General features: G+C 44.9%; 1 protein-coding gene across 1 annotated transcript in view; it reads left to right on the plus strand.

Annotated features, from left to right (window-relative positions):
* APCDD1 (APC down-regulated 1) overlaps positions 1–13,909 on the plus strand; it is a 44,200-nt gene extending 30,291 nt beyond the window's left edge. The window contains exons 4-5 of the mRNA XM_006164033.3: positions 9,751–10,072; positions 11,890–13,909. Coding sequence (XP_006164095.1) covers positions 9,751–10,072; positions 11,890–12,338 — 771 coding nt within the window. The 3' untranslated portion in view covers positions 12,339–13,909. The remainder of the gene's footprint in view (positions 1–9,750; positions 10,073–11,889) is intronic.
* Positions 13,910–16,470: the final 2,561 nt, after the last annotated feature.

A 16,470-nucleotide genomic window follows, 5' to 3' on the forward strand; every position in this document is an offset into this window, starting at 1 on the left:
TTGGGGAGTAATTCCGTGTCCCTTTTCTTTCTGCCGGTGTAGGTAAAGGGGAGGGATTTGCAAAGGTGATGGGAGATGAAAGAGCTGGTGGAGGACCAGAAGACCAAGGAGTCATGCCCTGAGACGTTTCAGAAGCCAGTCGTAGGTGAAGGATGACCTTAAAGAAACACTTGCAGGCAAGCACTTAATTGTAAGGCAGAAAATGGTATACATTATATGGAAAAAGTGGAGCTAACATTTGAGGTCCAGTGATAGGGTTTGACACTGAAAGAGCTCCTTTTGTGGACATTTTCTTTAGGCAAAGGTTTTGTGTGTGTTTGTTTGTTTTAAGTTTATTTCTCTTGTGAATGAGAAAGAGAGAGAGTATCCTCAACAGGATCCTCACACCACAGTCTAACCCCAGCCTTAGCCAGCCCCAGATCATGGACGTGTGAGTGTCTGATGTACTCAAGGAGGTCTCTGGATGCAAACCCGAAACCTTCCCACGTGGGTCAGCCTTGCTCAGCATCACGTTTTAACACTATGCCACCATACGGCCAAGGTTTGGCATGCCTCGGGATCGTTGTCCTCCCCGGCTGCTGGCACATACTTTTATTGCAGAAACAGTTCATTATATTTCTTGACTCCAGGGTATTTCAGCAGATAAACAGGCATGCAAGGTTGCTTTATTTAAAGAATTAGCAGACCGGGAAATATTTGTTGTCAGGGACAGTGCAAGGGGTAAACATTTTATCCCTTAAAAGGCAAGGAAGCTGACAGGACAGACAGAAAGCCTAGGCCAGCAGGAAATCAGTGCCTATTAAGTCCTGGCTGGTGAAACAGTGCTCTGAGCACCATGGAAGAGAGTAGGGGGAGGAGTAGGGCATGCTAAAGGGCCCTGAGCTTACAGCAGATTTAACAAGTTAATTATGAAAATGTGTCTACTTTAAATAAATGTATTAAAATGCATAGGAGTGGAAGAAACAGTTAAGTAAAAATAGTTTCTTCAGGGGCCATCCAGTGGCACAGCAGTAATGCAGACTTCCACAGTGCCGGACTCACATGAGGAGGTCCTAGGTTCGCATCCTGAGGTCTCCCTATGTATGCTGGGTACATGCATGCCCATGATCTCAGTTTGCTAGGCTGGGGGTGGAGCATGGTATGAGGACTCTGTTGGGGGGACTGTTTCTCTGTCTCTGTCTCTCTGTCATGGAAGATGTAAGTGAACATACTTTAAATCTGTTTTTGTTTGGAAGCAATTCCCCTAAAGAACCAGTCTCTAGTGGTTTTATTAATCTATCTGTTCTGTACACGGTGCATATCTATAGGCCAGACAGAGGCAAATGATCTTTTGTGATTGCCGATGTTTCCTGAAACAGGAAAGGCTTTTGGGGACCAGCAGTTGGCGTAATGGCTGTGTCGCTAGACTTCCACGTAGTCGACCGCGGTTCAAGTCCTGGACCCGGTGGCTTAAACTCACGCTGGGCGCATGTGCGTGCATGCTCAAGATCCCGAGAGGAGAATGGAGGAGAAGGGATTGCGGCGTGGCCATCCCCCTGGGGGGTGATTTCTCGCTTTCTGTCTGTCTCTGTCTGTCTGACGAGCGCACATACCCTATAGCAAAAACCTCTCCCCAAAAAAAGTAAAACAAAACAAAAAAAAAAACAGGAAAGGCTTTTGTGAGCTGATTTCTTAGATTCTAAACTTCTTAGAAAAGTCATTTTTGGAAGTATACTGCTGCTTCTGAAGACCCAGCAGGTGCCCCTCGTAACTCCAGGACACAGAAGAGTGTTCAGTTGACTTTGGCCAGCTACAAACCCAGGAGTCAGCAATCCACCTTTCTCTCCTTCTTCCCACTCTTGATCCAGACCCTTCATAGATTTTTGTAACAGGCTGTGGATGGCAGTGCAGTGTCTCTTACGGTCCTCTGAGTGCCCTTGTACCCTAGAGTATGTGCCTCCTGCTGGCAGGGGTGACCAGCCTGCACTGGGTTTATGCATCACTGCGTTCAGTGGGCATCGGCTGCTCCTGCTTGCCAGGAGCAGGCTCATAAACAATAGCCACGAATTTCCCCAAGTTCCAGAAGCTGAAAGTCCGAGATCAAGGCACTAGCATGATGGGATTTGGTCAGGGCACTTTCCCAGAGTACACACTGTCAACTTCTCACTGTTTCCTCACTTGGAGGAAGATAGCAAGTAAATCCTCTGGCCTGTTTTATAAGGACATCAAGGCCAACCCCATGAGGTGGGGAGGACCCATCCTCATTAGGTAGTCACCTCCCAAAGGTCCCACCTCCTGTTACTCTCTGGGGATTAGGTGTCCGCATAGGAATTCTGAGGGGAGGTAGATACTCACTTCATTGCAGCAGGGTCGTCAGCCATTCAGCCCTGGCCATCTGCACCTAAAGTCACAGCCAAAGGCGCTCAGCATGGGTGGCCACTGTTCTCTCTGAATGTGGAATCATGCTGCTCCTTTTATGTGATCAAAATGAACCCAAGTCTATCAGCTCCTAAAATCTGGAATCTGAAAAGCCCCCCAAGAAGTCCCTCCCTCAAGATGGGCTAGTTCTCATCATTGATGAGTGCTGCCTCCTCTGTTCATCTTGTTACGTGTTCAGTGTCAGCTTTTACAGTCAGCCTGCCTGCCTGGAGCCTTTCTCACACCCACTGCATCCGCAGCACTTTCCTGGATGGTGTGGGAAATACAGAAAAGAGAGAACTCTTAGATCTTGGCCTCAAAGAACTTAAAGGCAATGGAGAAGACCCTCCAAGGATGTACAGACAGGATTCTTTATAGCACTTTTTTTTTTTGGTTATTTCTTCAAAGTTTGTTTATTTATTTCTTTGATAGGAGGGAAAGACACTCCAGATAGTGTCTTCGAGCCACCATTCACACCCAGTCTCAGCTGGCCCAGATCACAAATATGTGCCTATGCGCCTGGTGTGCTCAAGGAGATTCTGCAATGTGAACTCAGGACCTTTGTTATGTGGGTCCAGCTGTGTTATTGTTGTGCTGCCATCCACCTACAGCAGAAAGTTCCTCAAACATGCAGAAAATTGCAGTTTTAAGAAAAGATTTCTGGCCCAACTGTGGTGGCCCAGACAATAGGGGTGCTGTTGCACAATGCTGGAGGCCACGTGGGAAGACTCCTGGTTCACACCCAGGTCGACCTCAACACACTGGTTGCATCTACACTCCTGGCTGGTTGCAGAGCTGAGAGAGGATGGTGGCATGAAGATCCTGTTGAGGGTACAGTTCTCCTTGGGAAATAAACTCTTTTAGAAAAAGAAAGGCTTTTGACATGAGCTGCTGGGCACAGCAGGTTTCTTTCTGAGAAATATGAATGCGTTTTTTCATCCCCTAGAACAAAACCCGAGGAAAGGAAGTTTGCATCATCTATTTCCATTGCTCCTCCTCCTTGAACAAAACTTTTAGCCTAAGAAACACTGCTTTTGAAGACTTGTATTTGATTCAGCCTCCTTTCCAAGTTGATCTATTCACAACAAGATCATATCAAGTAATTTCTTCCATTTGGGGCTGACGGTGAAACCAAGTGGATGCTGTCAGCAAATGTTGTTGACGAACCAACTCTCCAGAAATAAATATTGGCAGGGAATGGAAGAAAGCCTGCACAGGCCCATCAGTCATCAGGCAGAGAAGCCCTTTTCCAGGGACTGGAGTCCTTGATAGAGAGACATCTGTTCTTTGCAGAAGCTCAGCCTGAGCGGTAGCACTCAGCAAGTCCTAAGACCAACTTACGGTCCTGATTCTACTCTTGGCTTGTTAAGTCACCTGAGCCAAGTTATGTTCTCTGTGTGTGCCTTGGTTGCCTCATCTGTGAAAGGTACCCATGGTTCCTTTGGAAAGTTATAAAACTTAGGGAGGTGTTGTACTTGAACCTTCTCTAAATGTCCATCCAGCAAACAAGCTGCAATTATTTGACTTGTTTCCAAGGGGGCTGTGTAGGAATCGAGAGCAGAGGCAAACCCCACTCTCTGCCTAGAATATTGCTCACTTATAAAGTGTAAGCTTTACTTTATATTTTTAGAATATGCTTGATTTCTTTTTTCTTTTCAGATATTTATTGTATAGGGATTTTTTTTCTGCCTTCCTTCCCTAAATTAAGCCTTTTTATAGTGACATAAAGAATAGTAACAAGGAAACACTTTCTGATTCTTCTGCTTTAACCTTCAAATCTTCTGTGTACAGAAACTCTGACTTTAAATAGCCCTTTCTAAGACTCAGGGAAAGGGAGTGATGTAGAAGCCAAGTCAGTGAGCCTGGGAAAGGACAATTCTTAAATGAGAATCATGTATCAGAACGTGGATCCAAAAAAAAAAAAAAGTTATTTTATAAAGCAAACGATATTTCATACTGTGAATTACTCATCCTGTTTAAAAATTGCACATGTAATTCTCTTTGCATTTGTTAATCTTGAAAGGTCACTATTTCAGAATAGCATGTTATAAAAGAGAAACTTCAGAGGCCAGAAGGTAGTTGTATGGTGGTTAAGGCACTAGACTCCCATATGACCAATGGTGGTTTGAATCCCGGACCTAGTGACTTGAAAATCACACCAGGCTTGTGTGTGTGCATGCCCAAAAATCTTAGGAGGAGAATAGAGAAAGGATAGTGTCATGGCCATCCCCCCTGGGGAATGATTTCTCATGTTCTCTCACCATCTCTCTCTGTCTCTCACCAGCGAGCACTTGTGCCCTATGGCAAAAACCTAGAAAAAAAGAAAGAAAAGAAACTTCAGAGCCTATATAATATATAGCCTTCCAATTTCTATTTCTCCATAGTTATTCCTCTATGGTTTGGTTTCTTTCATGTAAGCCAAATGTTATGAGAATTAAAGTACAAATGATATATTTTAAACCTATCTACAAAGCAGTCCCCTTGTTCATAATTTCCACAGAGGGGCCAAAAAGATAACTTTTGTTTATGACATCTTTGGTTTATTAATGATGCCTAAAGAGTCTTTTCAAAGAGTAACTAGTTGACCTCTGCTAGTTGACTAGGAAGAGTTAACTCTTACTAGTCGACAAACTAGTAACAAAACAACAACAAAATTAAAATATTAGCAAAGGGCTTAAATTTCTCTACAGATACACATTTGCATGTCTAGTAAGTATATAAAAAAGAGTTACTCAACATCACCAGTCATTATGAAATATAAATTAAAACCATAGTGAATTACCAAATTACCTATTAGGATGACTGTTATCCAAACAAAGCAAGACAAAATTAAAAATTCCAAGTGCTAGGAAGCTTGTGGAGAAATGAGAACCTTTGTGCATTGTTGGTGGGAATATAAAATGAGCAGATGCAGTTTGGTGGTTCCTTAGAAAAATTAGACATCAGATTATCATACAATTCAGCTATTCCACTTCTGAGTATATACCCAAAAGAACTGAAATGGGGGTTGGAACATATTTGTACACCCACGGTCTTGCCAGCATTACTCAGAGTAGCCAGAAGGTAGAAACAACCTAAGAGTCTATCAACAGATAAATGAATGAAAGGTGGTGTAGACATACAGTGGAAAATGATTCCACATTATAGAAGAAGGAAATTTTGAAACAAACTACAACGTGAATGAACCCTGAGGACCTTATGCTGAGTGAAATAAGCCAGTCACAATCTAGGAAAAATGCTGTATGATTCCATTTCCAAGAGGTATCTAGAGCAGTCAAATTCAGAAAGACAGCAAATGGAATGGTATTTTCCAGTGACTGTGAGGAAGGCGAGTGAGGAGTTGGTGTTTAATGGATGCAGAATTTCAGCTCAGATGGATGATGATGGCTAGATAACTGTGAATGTACTTCATGCTACTGGACTATACGCTTAAAAATTGTTAAGGTGGTAAATTTTATATTGTATATATTTTATTACAATTGTTAAAGTGGTAAATTTTATACTGTATATATTTTATTACGAAAGAAAGAAGGAAGGAACAGAATTCCAATGACTGTGGATAAAGGGGAGTTGTCTAATCAAGGCAGGGTGGCCTGAAAGAGGTTGAGAGCCAGAGCCTCAAGGCAGTGTGCACACCTACCTCCTATTTGTGTTCCTGCTTGGGCCTTGGAAGGTTTCAACTGCTTTCCTAGCTTTCAGCAGTTTGCTCGGTGCGAGATAGCTCCAGCTGTCTGCCAGGACATCCTCTCTTGCTGACGTGTTCTGTAACACTGGCATACCCAGAGACAAGAGCTGGCTAGGTTGAGGGTAGAAAGGCTTCCATTGAGAGTTTACACAGTCCAGGGATGTCAGGGTGTCCACAGTTTGCCTGCAGGGCTTCGAGCTGACCCAGCAAGAGTAAGTCTGGATGTCAGAGGCTGGGCTCTTGAACACAAGAGTCACAGGACACCTCTGAGTCAGGAGCTGTCCCACCTTGAACTCAGGATTGCCCTGCTGTTCTCCCAAATGGGAGTGCAAAGCAGATGTGGCACTGCCAATCCGATCAGAGCTATGGTGGGAGGGGAGGGTTGGAGCTCAGGTGGGGAATCAGGGAGCACAGGGTCTGAGGCCACCCCATCTTAATTAGATGACTCCCCTTCATCCATAGCCATTGGAATGCTGTCCTTTCCACTCCCAGGCCCAGGGTGGTTGCTGCAGCATTTGTTACCTACAATGGGAGATCTCCATTGCCATAGGCTTTTGGTTTACACATCTCTCTCACATATCTTGCTGTGATTTTGTCGTGATTGCTGTTTGGCTAGATGTTCAGCTTCCTTGGAGAGGGTGGGTGAGGGTAGCAGGAGAGGCTTCCCAGCTCCCATCCCCCGGGCTTTTCCTGGAGAACTCTGTGCTGCTCACGTGTGTGGCTGTGCTCGTTAGAAGAGCATAAGGTCGCAGTTTATGAGAGAGATGGTTTCCTTTGCTGACACGTTTGTGACTTACAGATGATGAGACTGAATGGCTGCAGCAGTGAGATGAAGGCCAGGTTTTTGCTGTTTCTGGGCTTGGTGCATTTGTTAACCTACACCTCCCTGTGGGTGACCTGTGAGGGCACAGGGGAGAAATTCCCCCTGTAGCCTATGGTCAGCAGCAAACTGCTCTCTGCAAGCTACAGCAGGAAGCAGAGCAGGAAGAATACCTGTACCCTGTACTTGGCTCCTTAGGGTGGGGCTTAATTGCAGCACAGAAAGAGACGGCTCCGGCCAGGTCCTGAGGGCTGTGGGCCAGACCCACGCCACTTCACAGCTGGTGACCTTGGCCATGTTTCCATTTCTTAGTTTCAGCTTCCTCCTTTATACAATGGTCATCATTATACTCAACTTGCATAACGGCTGCAAGAAGTGAGTGGTAGAGTAAGGTGGTTCCACCCAGTGCACCCACTTGGTATCACAACTAAGTAAATTACCTGTCTCCTACTGTCTTCCACATGCACGTGAGGGTGAATAAAATACAAATTGAGTCAAAAGAGTGCATCAGCAAGTTCAGTATCTTTGCTGTTGTTTCCTTAGTAAACTACTCTGAGGCAAAGGTTCCAGATGTTTCACCCTAGAAGGGGGTTCTGATATTCAGGAGTCCAGGATGGAATGGTGCATGTCTGTAACAAGCCCAGTGCAGGCTCTGCACACAGCTGCTCCGTTAGTTCAGGACATCATCACCAACACCCTTGCCTACTCTCCTGGCTCCTGGACCCCTGCAGCACACGCGCTCAGACCAAAGAACAGCAGCGGAAGACTCGGATTCAGCTCTCTAGGATTTCACAAACGGGATAGTGTTATCCTGGTGCCGATGCCTGCTAACAGAGACACTGAAGCTTGCAGGACCCCACCCCTGGCCAGGCCCCTTGGCCAGTACTCCCTCCTGGTGGGCATGTTCTGCAAAGAGAGGAGCCACTCGGATCTCTTCTTTGGTCAGGGCAGCAAATCTTCAAATTACCCGAGGAACTAGTTCCATGCCACTTCCACATGCGACTCCTTGGCTGCAGGGATGCCTGCCGGCCATGCCACCTGCTCCCAAACAGATTCCACAAGGCCTCAGTGGTGACCTGTTTCCTTATACAACCTCAAACTCCATCTCCTCTGTCCCATTCCCCACAACTTTTGCTATCTGTAGTTTGGGAATTTAAAAACATTGATTGTGGGGACCAGCAGGTGTTGTGGTGGTTAAGGCACTGGATTCCCACAGTGGTTCTAGTCCTATCAATTGCAGTTAGAGTCCTGGACCTGGTGACTTGAAAATGACTCCCTACACATGCACATGAATGCTCAAAATCTCAAGAGGAGAATGAAAAAGGAATTGTGGTGTGGCCACTGCCCCTGGGGGGTGATTTCTCACTTTCCTTCTCCCTGTCTCTCTCTGGCAAGCGCACATGCCCTATGAGGGTAAAAGAAAATTAACTGTGTCTGTTTCATTTCTGGCCATTGTAAGAAGGTGGGAGTTTGGATCCCCAAAAAGATGTGTTGAGGTATCAGTTGAGGAAGAGTCTAGCAAGCTTAGTTAGATGCGGGTAGGTAGGAGGGGAGTAAGGTTCTGTGTTCTTGTAAGAGATGCTGCTGGAATATGTTGGGGATCAATTGCTCTTTGGCTCAGAAAAGGAGGGGGGAAGAGGTCACAGCCACCAGCCTGTCTGTTTCAGAATGGGACTGCTCCCAGAGTTAGAGCATGAGGTGGTACCAACGTCATGCTCTTCTTTAAGAACAGCAGGGCAGGGGTCCTGAGGCTCAAGATGAGGATGTGGCTGAACTGTCATCACCTTAGGAGAGTGATCCTGGCTGAAGAGGTGGTGTTCAGTAGCAGAGAAAAGTGGTCAGCTGGTGTTGAGGGGAGCTTATTTTCCATCATTTGGGTCTGTGAGAATTTAGAGTGGGATGTAGGGTGTGGGAGGAGTCTGGCTCTTAGGTATTGGTCTTGCCAAATTTCTAAAGTAGTTCCTTTAGTTTTATTGTGGTTTCTTAAAAAATACCATCTTAACCATTTTAAGTGCACGGCTCGTTAGCATTAAGTATACTCAGGTTACTGTGCAGCCATCACCACCGTCCTCAGAATTCTTCACCATCCCAACTGAAACTCTGCACCGTTAAACTCTACCTCCTCCACATGGCTCCTCAGCCCCTGGCTGCCACCGTCCTTTCCTTTTCAAGGCTGATTTTACTGATCCATTCATCTGTCAGTGGGCCCTTCCAACTTTTGGCTTCTGTGCATAATACTAGTATGACCTTTGGTGGGTAATTACCTGTCCCAGTTCTGGTTTTCAGTTCTTTCGGGTGTATGCCCAGCAGTGGAAGAGCTGGATATATGGTAATTGTATCTTTAATTTTTGAAGAACTGTCATAATTTTTCTACAGTAGCTGCACCTGTTTTTATTCCCACAGTATGGCACAAGGGGGTGCATTTCTCCACATCTGTCTCAACATTCTTTTTTTTTTTTAATAGTAGCCATCCTAACATGAGGTAACTCTCCTAATCTGAGGTGCTATCATTTTTCTTTTTGAACTCAAGTGTCTAGCACATGTAATCTGAAGACAGTAGGGGTCTCAAGAGTCCATGTCACACCTGATTGTTTAGGTGGGTCTGTACTGTCAGGTAAACGCAGGCGTGCAGTTGTGCGTACACAACATGACACACACAGGCACACCTCACTGCTTGGTCTGTACCAGGCATGGCTCCCGTTTCTTCTTGGGAGTTCAGATTATGAATGATGGTGACCTGGTGCCTTGCAAGATTATAACTATGGGAAGATCCCACTTGTAAGGGAGCGCATGTACACTGCTTTTGGGAGGACAGAGGTCTCTAAGTGTATGTGTTTCTTGGCTTCAGAACCACGACCATGCCTGCATAGCCTGTCGGATCATCTACCGATCGGATGAACACCGCCCGCCCATTCTGCCCCCAAAGGCGGACCTGACCATCGGCCTGCATGGGGAGTGGGTGAGCCAGCGCTGTGAGGTGCGCCCCGAAGTCCTCTTCCTCACCCGCCACTTCATCTTCCACGACAACAACAACACCTGGGAGGGGCACTACTACCACTACTCAGACCCTGTCTGCAAACACCCCACCTTCACCATCTACGCCCGGGGTCGCTACAGCCGCGGTGTGCTCTCCTCCAAGGTCATGGGGGGCACAGAGTTTGTGTTCAAAGGTAGGACTTCTTCCCCCAGTCCTCACAGAATAGTCTGGAGTGGTTTCTTTTGATGAAGCCATGGCTGAGGGAAAAGGTCTCTTTTCTGCTTGAACTGTTGGGAAGAAATCAGGGAGTTTTATCAGGAAGCCTCCAGGAAGTCTTTCTTAATGCCCCCTGAGCTCCACCGTTTTCTAAATGAGCCCTGGTGAGTGGGCTTGGCCCATTAGTTCGGGCACTGATGGAACACAGGCCTCTGGGAGGCAGGGGCCGGGTGCGGCCCAGGGAGGATGGCACTGCATGTGAAGTGTCAAATCTGTGTTCCAAATAATTCTGAGCTGTCCCTTTGATAACATGATTCTTATGTGCCAGAGCACTTTCTTAGGTGGGCAAGAAAGAGGAGATATTAGCAACGCCACAGGTGCTCAGAGTCACCATTTCCAAACCTCAGCGTGCCCTGCACTTGAGAGGTTGTCACATGCTAGAAGATGGGAACATCTTTGGGAAGCTACAGGCTGTGTGCTGAGCTCCTAACCCAGAGGAGAGGGTTGAGTGCACCTGCCTTATATCAGCAAGGGAGAGAGTATGGGGTTGCTTTTTCTAGAATTTTTTAAAGTATATTTATTTATTTATTTCCATGAGAAAGAAAGAGAGAAAGAGAGATAGGCATCCCTAGCAGTCTCCTCACTGCAATCCACAGGCTCAGCTAGACAGGGTCAGCAGCATGTGCACATCCCTGGCATGCTCAAGGAGGTCCCAGGACATGAACCTTTTCCCGTGTGGGTGCAGTCATGCCACCACTGTACTACCATGTGACTGCTGGAATTTTTTTTATTTTAAAAGTTTGAACATCTTTGTAAGATGGTGTCAGCCCTACCATGTCCAATAAAGGGGAATGACATAGGTCTTGGCTGTGATTCCTCCTGGGTGGATTCCATGGTTTGGACCTGTTAATATAAAACGTTCTATTAACCCGGAGAAGTCCTAGAGCATCTTAACCCTCCTTTGAGGAAGGAAAGTTTGCTCTAGGAACACTGGACTTTTGATAATTGAGGGAAAACAGCCTTCATCTCTTTCTACCCCAAAGCTCATTGTGTTATTCACAGAATGTGGTCCTCTGGGAGGACTTTTAAAAGCAATAGTCTACAAGTGCTGGCATTTTTATTTATCTTATTTATCCATGTGTTCTTGCTTGTAGACTAACTTATTTTAGATACCAGACTCTTGGGCCTGTCTTAATCTGTAAAAATGCTAACAAGTGTTGGTATTTGATACCAAAACTTCAAGAAACCTCAGAACCTTTTCGTAAAAACACAATTTCAGCATTTGTTCAGTATTTTTCCAATCCCAAAGAGTCCACATCAGCAGATACTCCTTTTTGAGGAACATCGTGTGCCATGGTTTGGTCTCGCACTCACAGGCATGATTAACTGCAGTCCGGACTCAGTGTTTATACCTCAAATGTCATCTCTGTTTTCTGGCTTACCTGCTATATACCAGGGGACTTCAAAAAGTTCACAGAAAAATGGAATGAAAGTAGGAGTCTATCTTGGTGTGAAGAAAAATTGAAATCCCTGCGTAGCTTTTTTTATAATACACATTTGTCATGAACTTTTTGAAGACCCCTCATATTTGGTGCGACTATTCAAGTCAACTCACTGACATTTTCCCGCCTGAGAATCCTTTATTTCTGCTGCCATCTGGTGGGTCGTCAGGTAGGATGGTTTTTTGAAAAAAATAAAAGTCTTGTCAAGAGTGTGTGGCCAGCATTTGCTGGTGGGTTTCTGCACACACGTCTACAGCCTTGGAGTCACAGAGCTCTCCTCTTCCCTTGGCAGTGAACCACATGAAGGTTACCCCCATGGATGCAGCCACAGCCTCACTCCTCAATGTCTTCAACGGGAACGAGTGTGGGGCCGAGGGCTCCTGGCAGGTGGGCGTCCAGCAGGATGTGACCCACACCAATGGCTGCGTGGCCCTGGGAATAAAACTACCTCACACAGAGTATGAGATCTTCAAGATGGAGCAGGATGCCCGGGGACGCTATCTGCTCTTCAACGGCCAGAGGCCCAGCGATGGGTCCAGTCCAGACAGACCAGAGAAAAGGGCCACGTCTTACCAGATGCCCTTAGTCCAGTGTGCCTCCTCTTCACCTAGGGCTGACGACTTCACCGAAGACGGTCGCAGCCACCAGTCTGGCCAGGCCTCTGGGAAAAGTGCCCATCCCCTGCTGTTTGCTCTGCTTGTTTGCCTTTGGACTCTCCCGCACTGGGAAATCCTCAGATAGAAGTTTTTAGAAAATTCTATTTTTCCAAACCAGGATTCTTTACAATGTACAGATCTTCTTTACAAAAAGAGAGGACATTTAGTCTTCTGAATCACTTGAATGCCCAAGAACTGTCGTTCCTTTTCTTCTCTCCCTCCCTCCCAGCCCCTGAGTCACGAACAGCTCATGTTTGAAGTTTCTGCTTTGAACTCCATCCAGCCTGATCCCTGGCCTGAGGACTTCACCACAGTAATTGCACTTTAAGACTACAGAGAGTTTCAGGCTAGCGTGTTTGGTAGAGGGAGCCTGGGTGAGAGCAAGGTCCTCTTATTTTCTTTCTTCATAATTATTATTAGATTTCTGAATCGAACTTAAAAGCAACAAATACCTAGGGACAACTTTCCCTGCCATTTTGTGGCAGTTGCTTCTTCCCCTTGGAAACTGTTTTTCTCTCTGAGATTTGTGTGCTGGAACCCAGTGCAGCCACGTTGGTTTGGGACTGCGCTCAAGATACCTTCTATTAAAGAAGAGATGCAGGTGTAGATATGTACATAGGAAAAGACACGAGGTTTAGCTAAACCACCTTTATGGCCTTTCTGCAAAAAAAACGAGAGAATCCAAGCTTTCATTTCTGAAATGCTGAGTGGAATAGTATGTGTAATTAAAGTTTCAAAGTAATTTAAACTATTTTTACATCAGTCATTTTTAACTTGTTGCAGAGGTGTTTGTTACGTCGGTTTCTGGTGGGTGCAGAAGGTATGCTGCTCCTTTGTCCTTTTCAGAGACAGAGCTGTCGGGAAAACAGCAGAAGCGATCCTGTTTGCAGACAGACGGGAGCAGTGACACAGGAGGTGGTTGCAGTATGTTTAATGCCTTATGAGTGACATAGAAAAGTGTCTATTCACTGCACAGTTTCCTCTTCCTGGCTCACACTGCCTGGCAAGCAGAAAGAGCCAAACCCTGGCATCTCTGCCCCCCTTCAAAGATAAAAACACAGAAATAGAGCTTTGGTGCTTTGGTAGCTGGCTGTCCACCCGTGTGGGGTGCTCCCTCTGTTAGACTTGGGGTACAGCCAAGCCTTTGTGTAAAGTTATCTTGCCACTGGACTTGCCGTCTTGACTCGGTTTCTACCCTACCATTGGGATGACTCTGTCCCTACATTGAATTTCAGGGTCACCTTGTATAGTGTGCTTCTTTCTCACAGAGACGTTAGAAGTATGCAGGAGTTCAATTCTGACATTTCTGTAGATTATGTGCTAACTGGTGCTATCTAAACACCAAGAGTCATTACTGATAGACTGATGGAGAGACTGATGACTGGCCAGAAGCCCTGATAGAACAAAAGCAAGCACAGAAACCACAATCCAGGTTGAGAGTCATCCTCGTATTTAAGAATTAACTTTATTAAATGCTGTCGCATTCACGGCGGTGTTAAGTTAGAACATTGGCATGGAGTACCAAAGTGCTTTATATGTAGATTATATTTTAAGTTGTGGTGCTTATGAGGGGGTTTATTCAACATGAAAATACTAACTTAATGTCTGCCAAGTTTAATAAAGATGTGGAAAGTATTCCCACAAAATGCTTTTTAACTATGGATCTATTTAATTAACATGGATAATGTCCTTGTTATGATTATTGCGAGAGGGTGCCTGTGCTCATGAGAGAGAGAGAGAGACAAAGCACCACTCAGTGGGGTGTGGTCACTCCGCAATCTTTCCCTCCATGTCTCCGTCTTGTCAGGATTTTGGGTATGCACACACACATGCTAGTGTGCTTCTCAAGCCACCAGGCTGAGATTTACACCACAGTAGTTGGCCAAGTGGAATCTGCTGGGCTATGTGGCTTGCCCAATATTGATACTATCTTTAAAGGGCATAATAAAATCTTGTGAAAAACTATGTTCACTGCTAAGTAATACCACAGTGATTTACCAAAAAAGATAGATTTATAGCCACGCAGTTCATAGCCACTCATTTAGACTTAGCGATTTATGCTTTTTAAAATTATTTTACATATATACTTACATACCCACATATATGGGAGTTAATTTATATGTACTACATCAGGGCGGGGTGGTGGTGGCATGAAATTCCTGTGGTTATATCACTTTCTGACACTATAAATCATTACAAAGGACCAATGTAATTTATTTACACATCACTAACACAATTATATTTATGCCTGTCACTGTATCACTCATGGGTATCACATGTTATCTTGGTTGTGTCATGTGAACACAAATAAGGATCACTAAAAGTAAATCTCCACGTGTGCCACGATGATCTCCCTATTGTATGGTTTCTAGCACCTTGAGGAAATAGTCATTCAGGTTTCAGAGTCAGAAGTTTTCATTCAAGACCAAGATGGTTTCAGGAAGATATAAAAGATACAACTGATACTAAAATATTACATACCAAGCATAAGATACTCCATCGTGTACATTCAGATACTAGACCCTAAGTTAGTAGCAGGTAGTGTAAATACTAAGTTTTAAGAAAATCAAGAAAAAAATGAAGGCTCTTCTAGACTTTTTTATCCTTTCTCTCTTACTAGGTCGTAGCTGATGAGGGTCAAGGTCAGAGTAGTTGTTCTTTGGACAACTATAAAATTGAAGTATGAGCTAGGCTTCAAACTAGAAAATCCTCAGTGACCCTGGGCTCAAAAGGAAATTCCTGGGACCAAACAGTAGTTCAAGGGTAACAGAACTAGACTCTCACGGGAAGGTCTCAAGGTCTCTCTGTATATGCAGGGTGAGCGTGCACCTGTTATCCTGGATATCTGAGCCTTGGGAGGGATTGTGGTGTGAAGATCCTCTTGTGTCTCTTTCTTTCAAAGAACAGATAAATAAAACTTTGGAAAAAAATAAAAAAGGAGCCCTGGTCTGGTGGCATAGTCAGTAGCATACAGCTATAGTGCTGAAAGCCGCACGCCCACTGGTTTAAATCCCTGGCCCCGTTGGCAGGCTGGGTGTGTGTGTGCACAGTAAGATAACGAGGAGTTGGAGATCTGGGGAAAGGGGACCACGGTGTGATGAGACCCAGTCAGAGGTGTTTTCTGTCTCTTTCTCTCCCCCTTCCTCTCTAGTATGTACATATGTGCTATTATGAATAACATATAAGAAAAAAATTTAAGGAAATTTCTGGAGTTCCACCTCTACCTAGCCCAGAACAAAAGGTCTATTTGCTCATATGTGACAAGTTATTCCCATGCTGGAGAGTAGTAGCACACATCATGACCAGTCTCTATGACCTCTAGGTGACATCGTCATAAGGGTCCACAGCTGCAGCCCACTAGGGTAACAGCAGTGCCCACCGTGAAAGGCCCCATTAGAAGGGCTGGCAGTCCAGGACACCCTCCTAGGGTCTCACACACACAGACAGGAACTACTTGACTATAAGACTCTCATGGGTCCAGGTGGAAGAAAAAAACTTAAATGATAATGAAAGAGCTATTTTTTACTCTACCAACTCTTTCCATATACCCTGAGAACAAGGATGATGCTCACAGCAGCACCCACAAACACTGCAATTCTTGATTTAAGATTGTACACCCAATTCCTACAGGACATAGGTACATGGCAGAAACCAATAGGTGGCATCCAATAAGGCACTTCAGGACAAAGGGATGCACTGCGGCAAAGTTACTGGGGAGGTTTTGGGTGGGGTTACAGAGAGACTAGGTCCACCAGACACTTTTCTGTCCCACAAGGGCTTCTCTGTCCTTGAGACATCTGAGCTTTCATGAGTTTTTTCCTAAGGCTACATCTGCTTCAAAAACAAATAAAGGCAGTTTGGGTGAATATTTCCCACTGATTTCTAGGTTTATGAGAAAATGCATAAACATTCTTTTCTTACCAGTAAGAGAATCACTCATCCAAAAAGAAAAAGACTAAATTCTTCAAATCCCTGTCATGATCCAAGAGTGTTTCTGGCTTGCAAGATAAACCATTTCTGAATGTGAAATTGGGCCCCAATTTGATCACAGTCCTATTTTCCTGGTGTTTCAATAGACAGAAATTACACTTACATTGGAAAAAAAAAAGTAAGGATGTTATGGCATGCAACTTCCATGTTGGTATTGACATACTTAATATAGTCACACCCAATCAAGGAAGACCTGAGACCTAGTGGCATGCCACCAAAGAGTGAAA

Source organism: Tupaia chinensis, unplaced genomic scaffold, assembly GCF_000334495.1.
Source record: "Tupaia chinensis unplaced genomic scaffold, TupChi_1.0 Scaffold143584_1, whole genome shotgun sequence".
Lineage (NCBI taxonomy): Eukaryota > Metazoa > Chordata > Mammalia > Scandentia > Tupaiidae > Tupaia > Tupaia belangeri.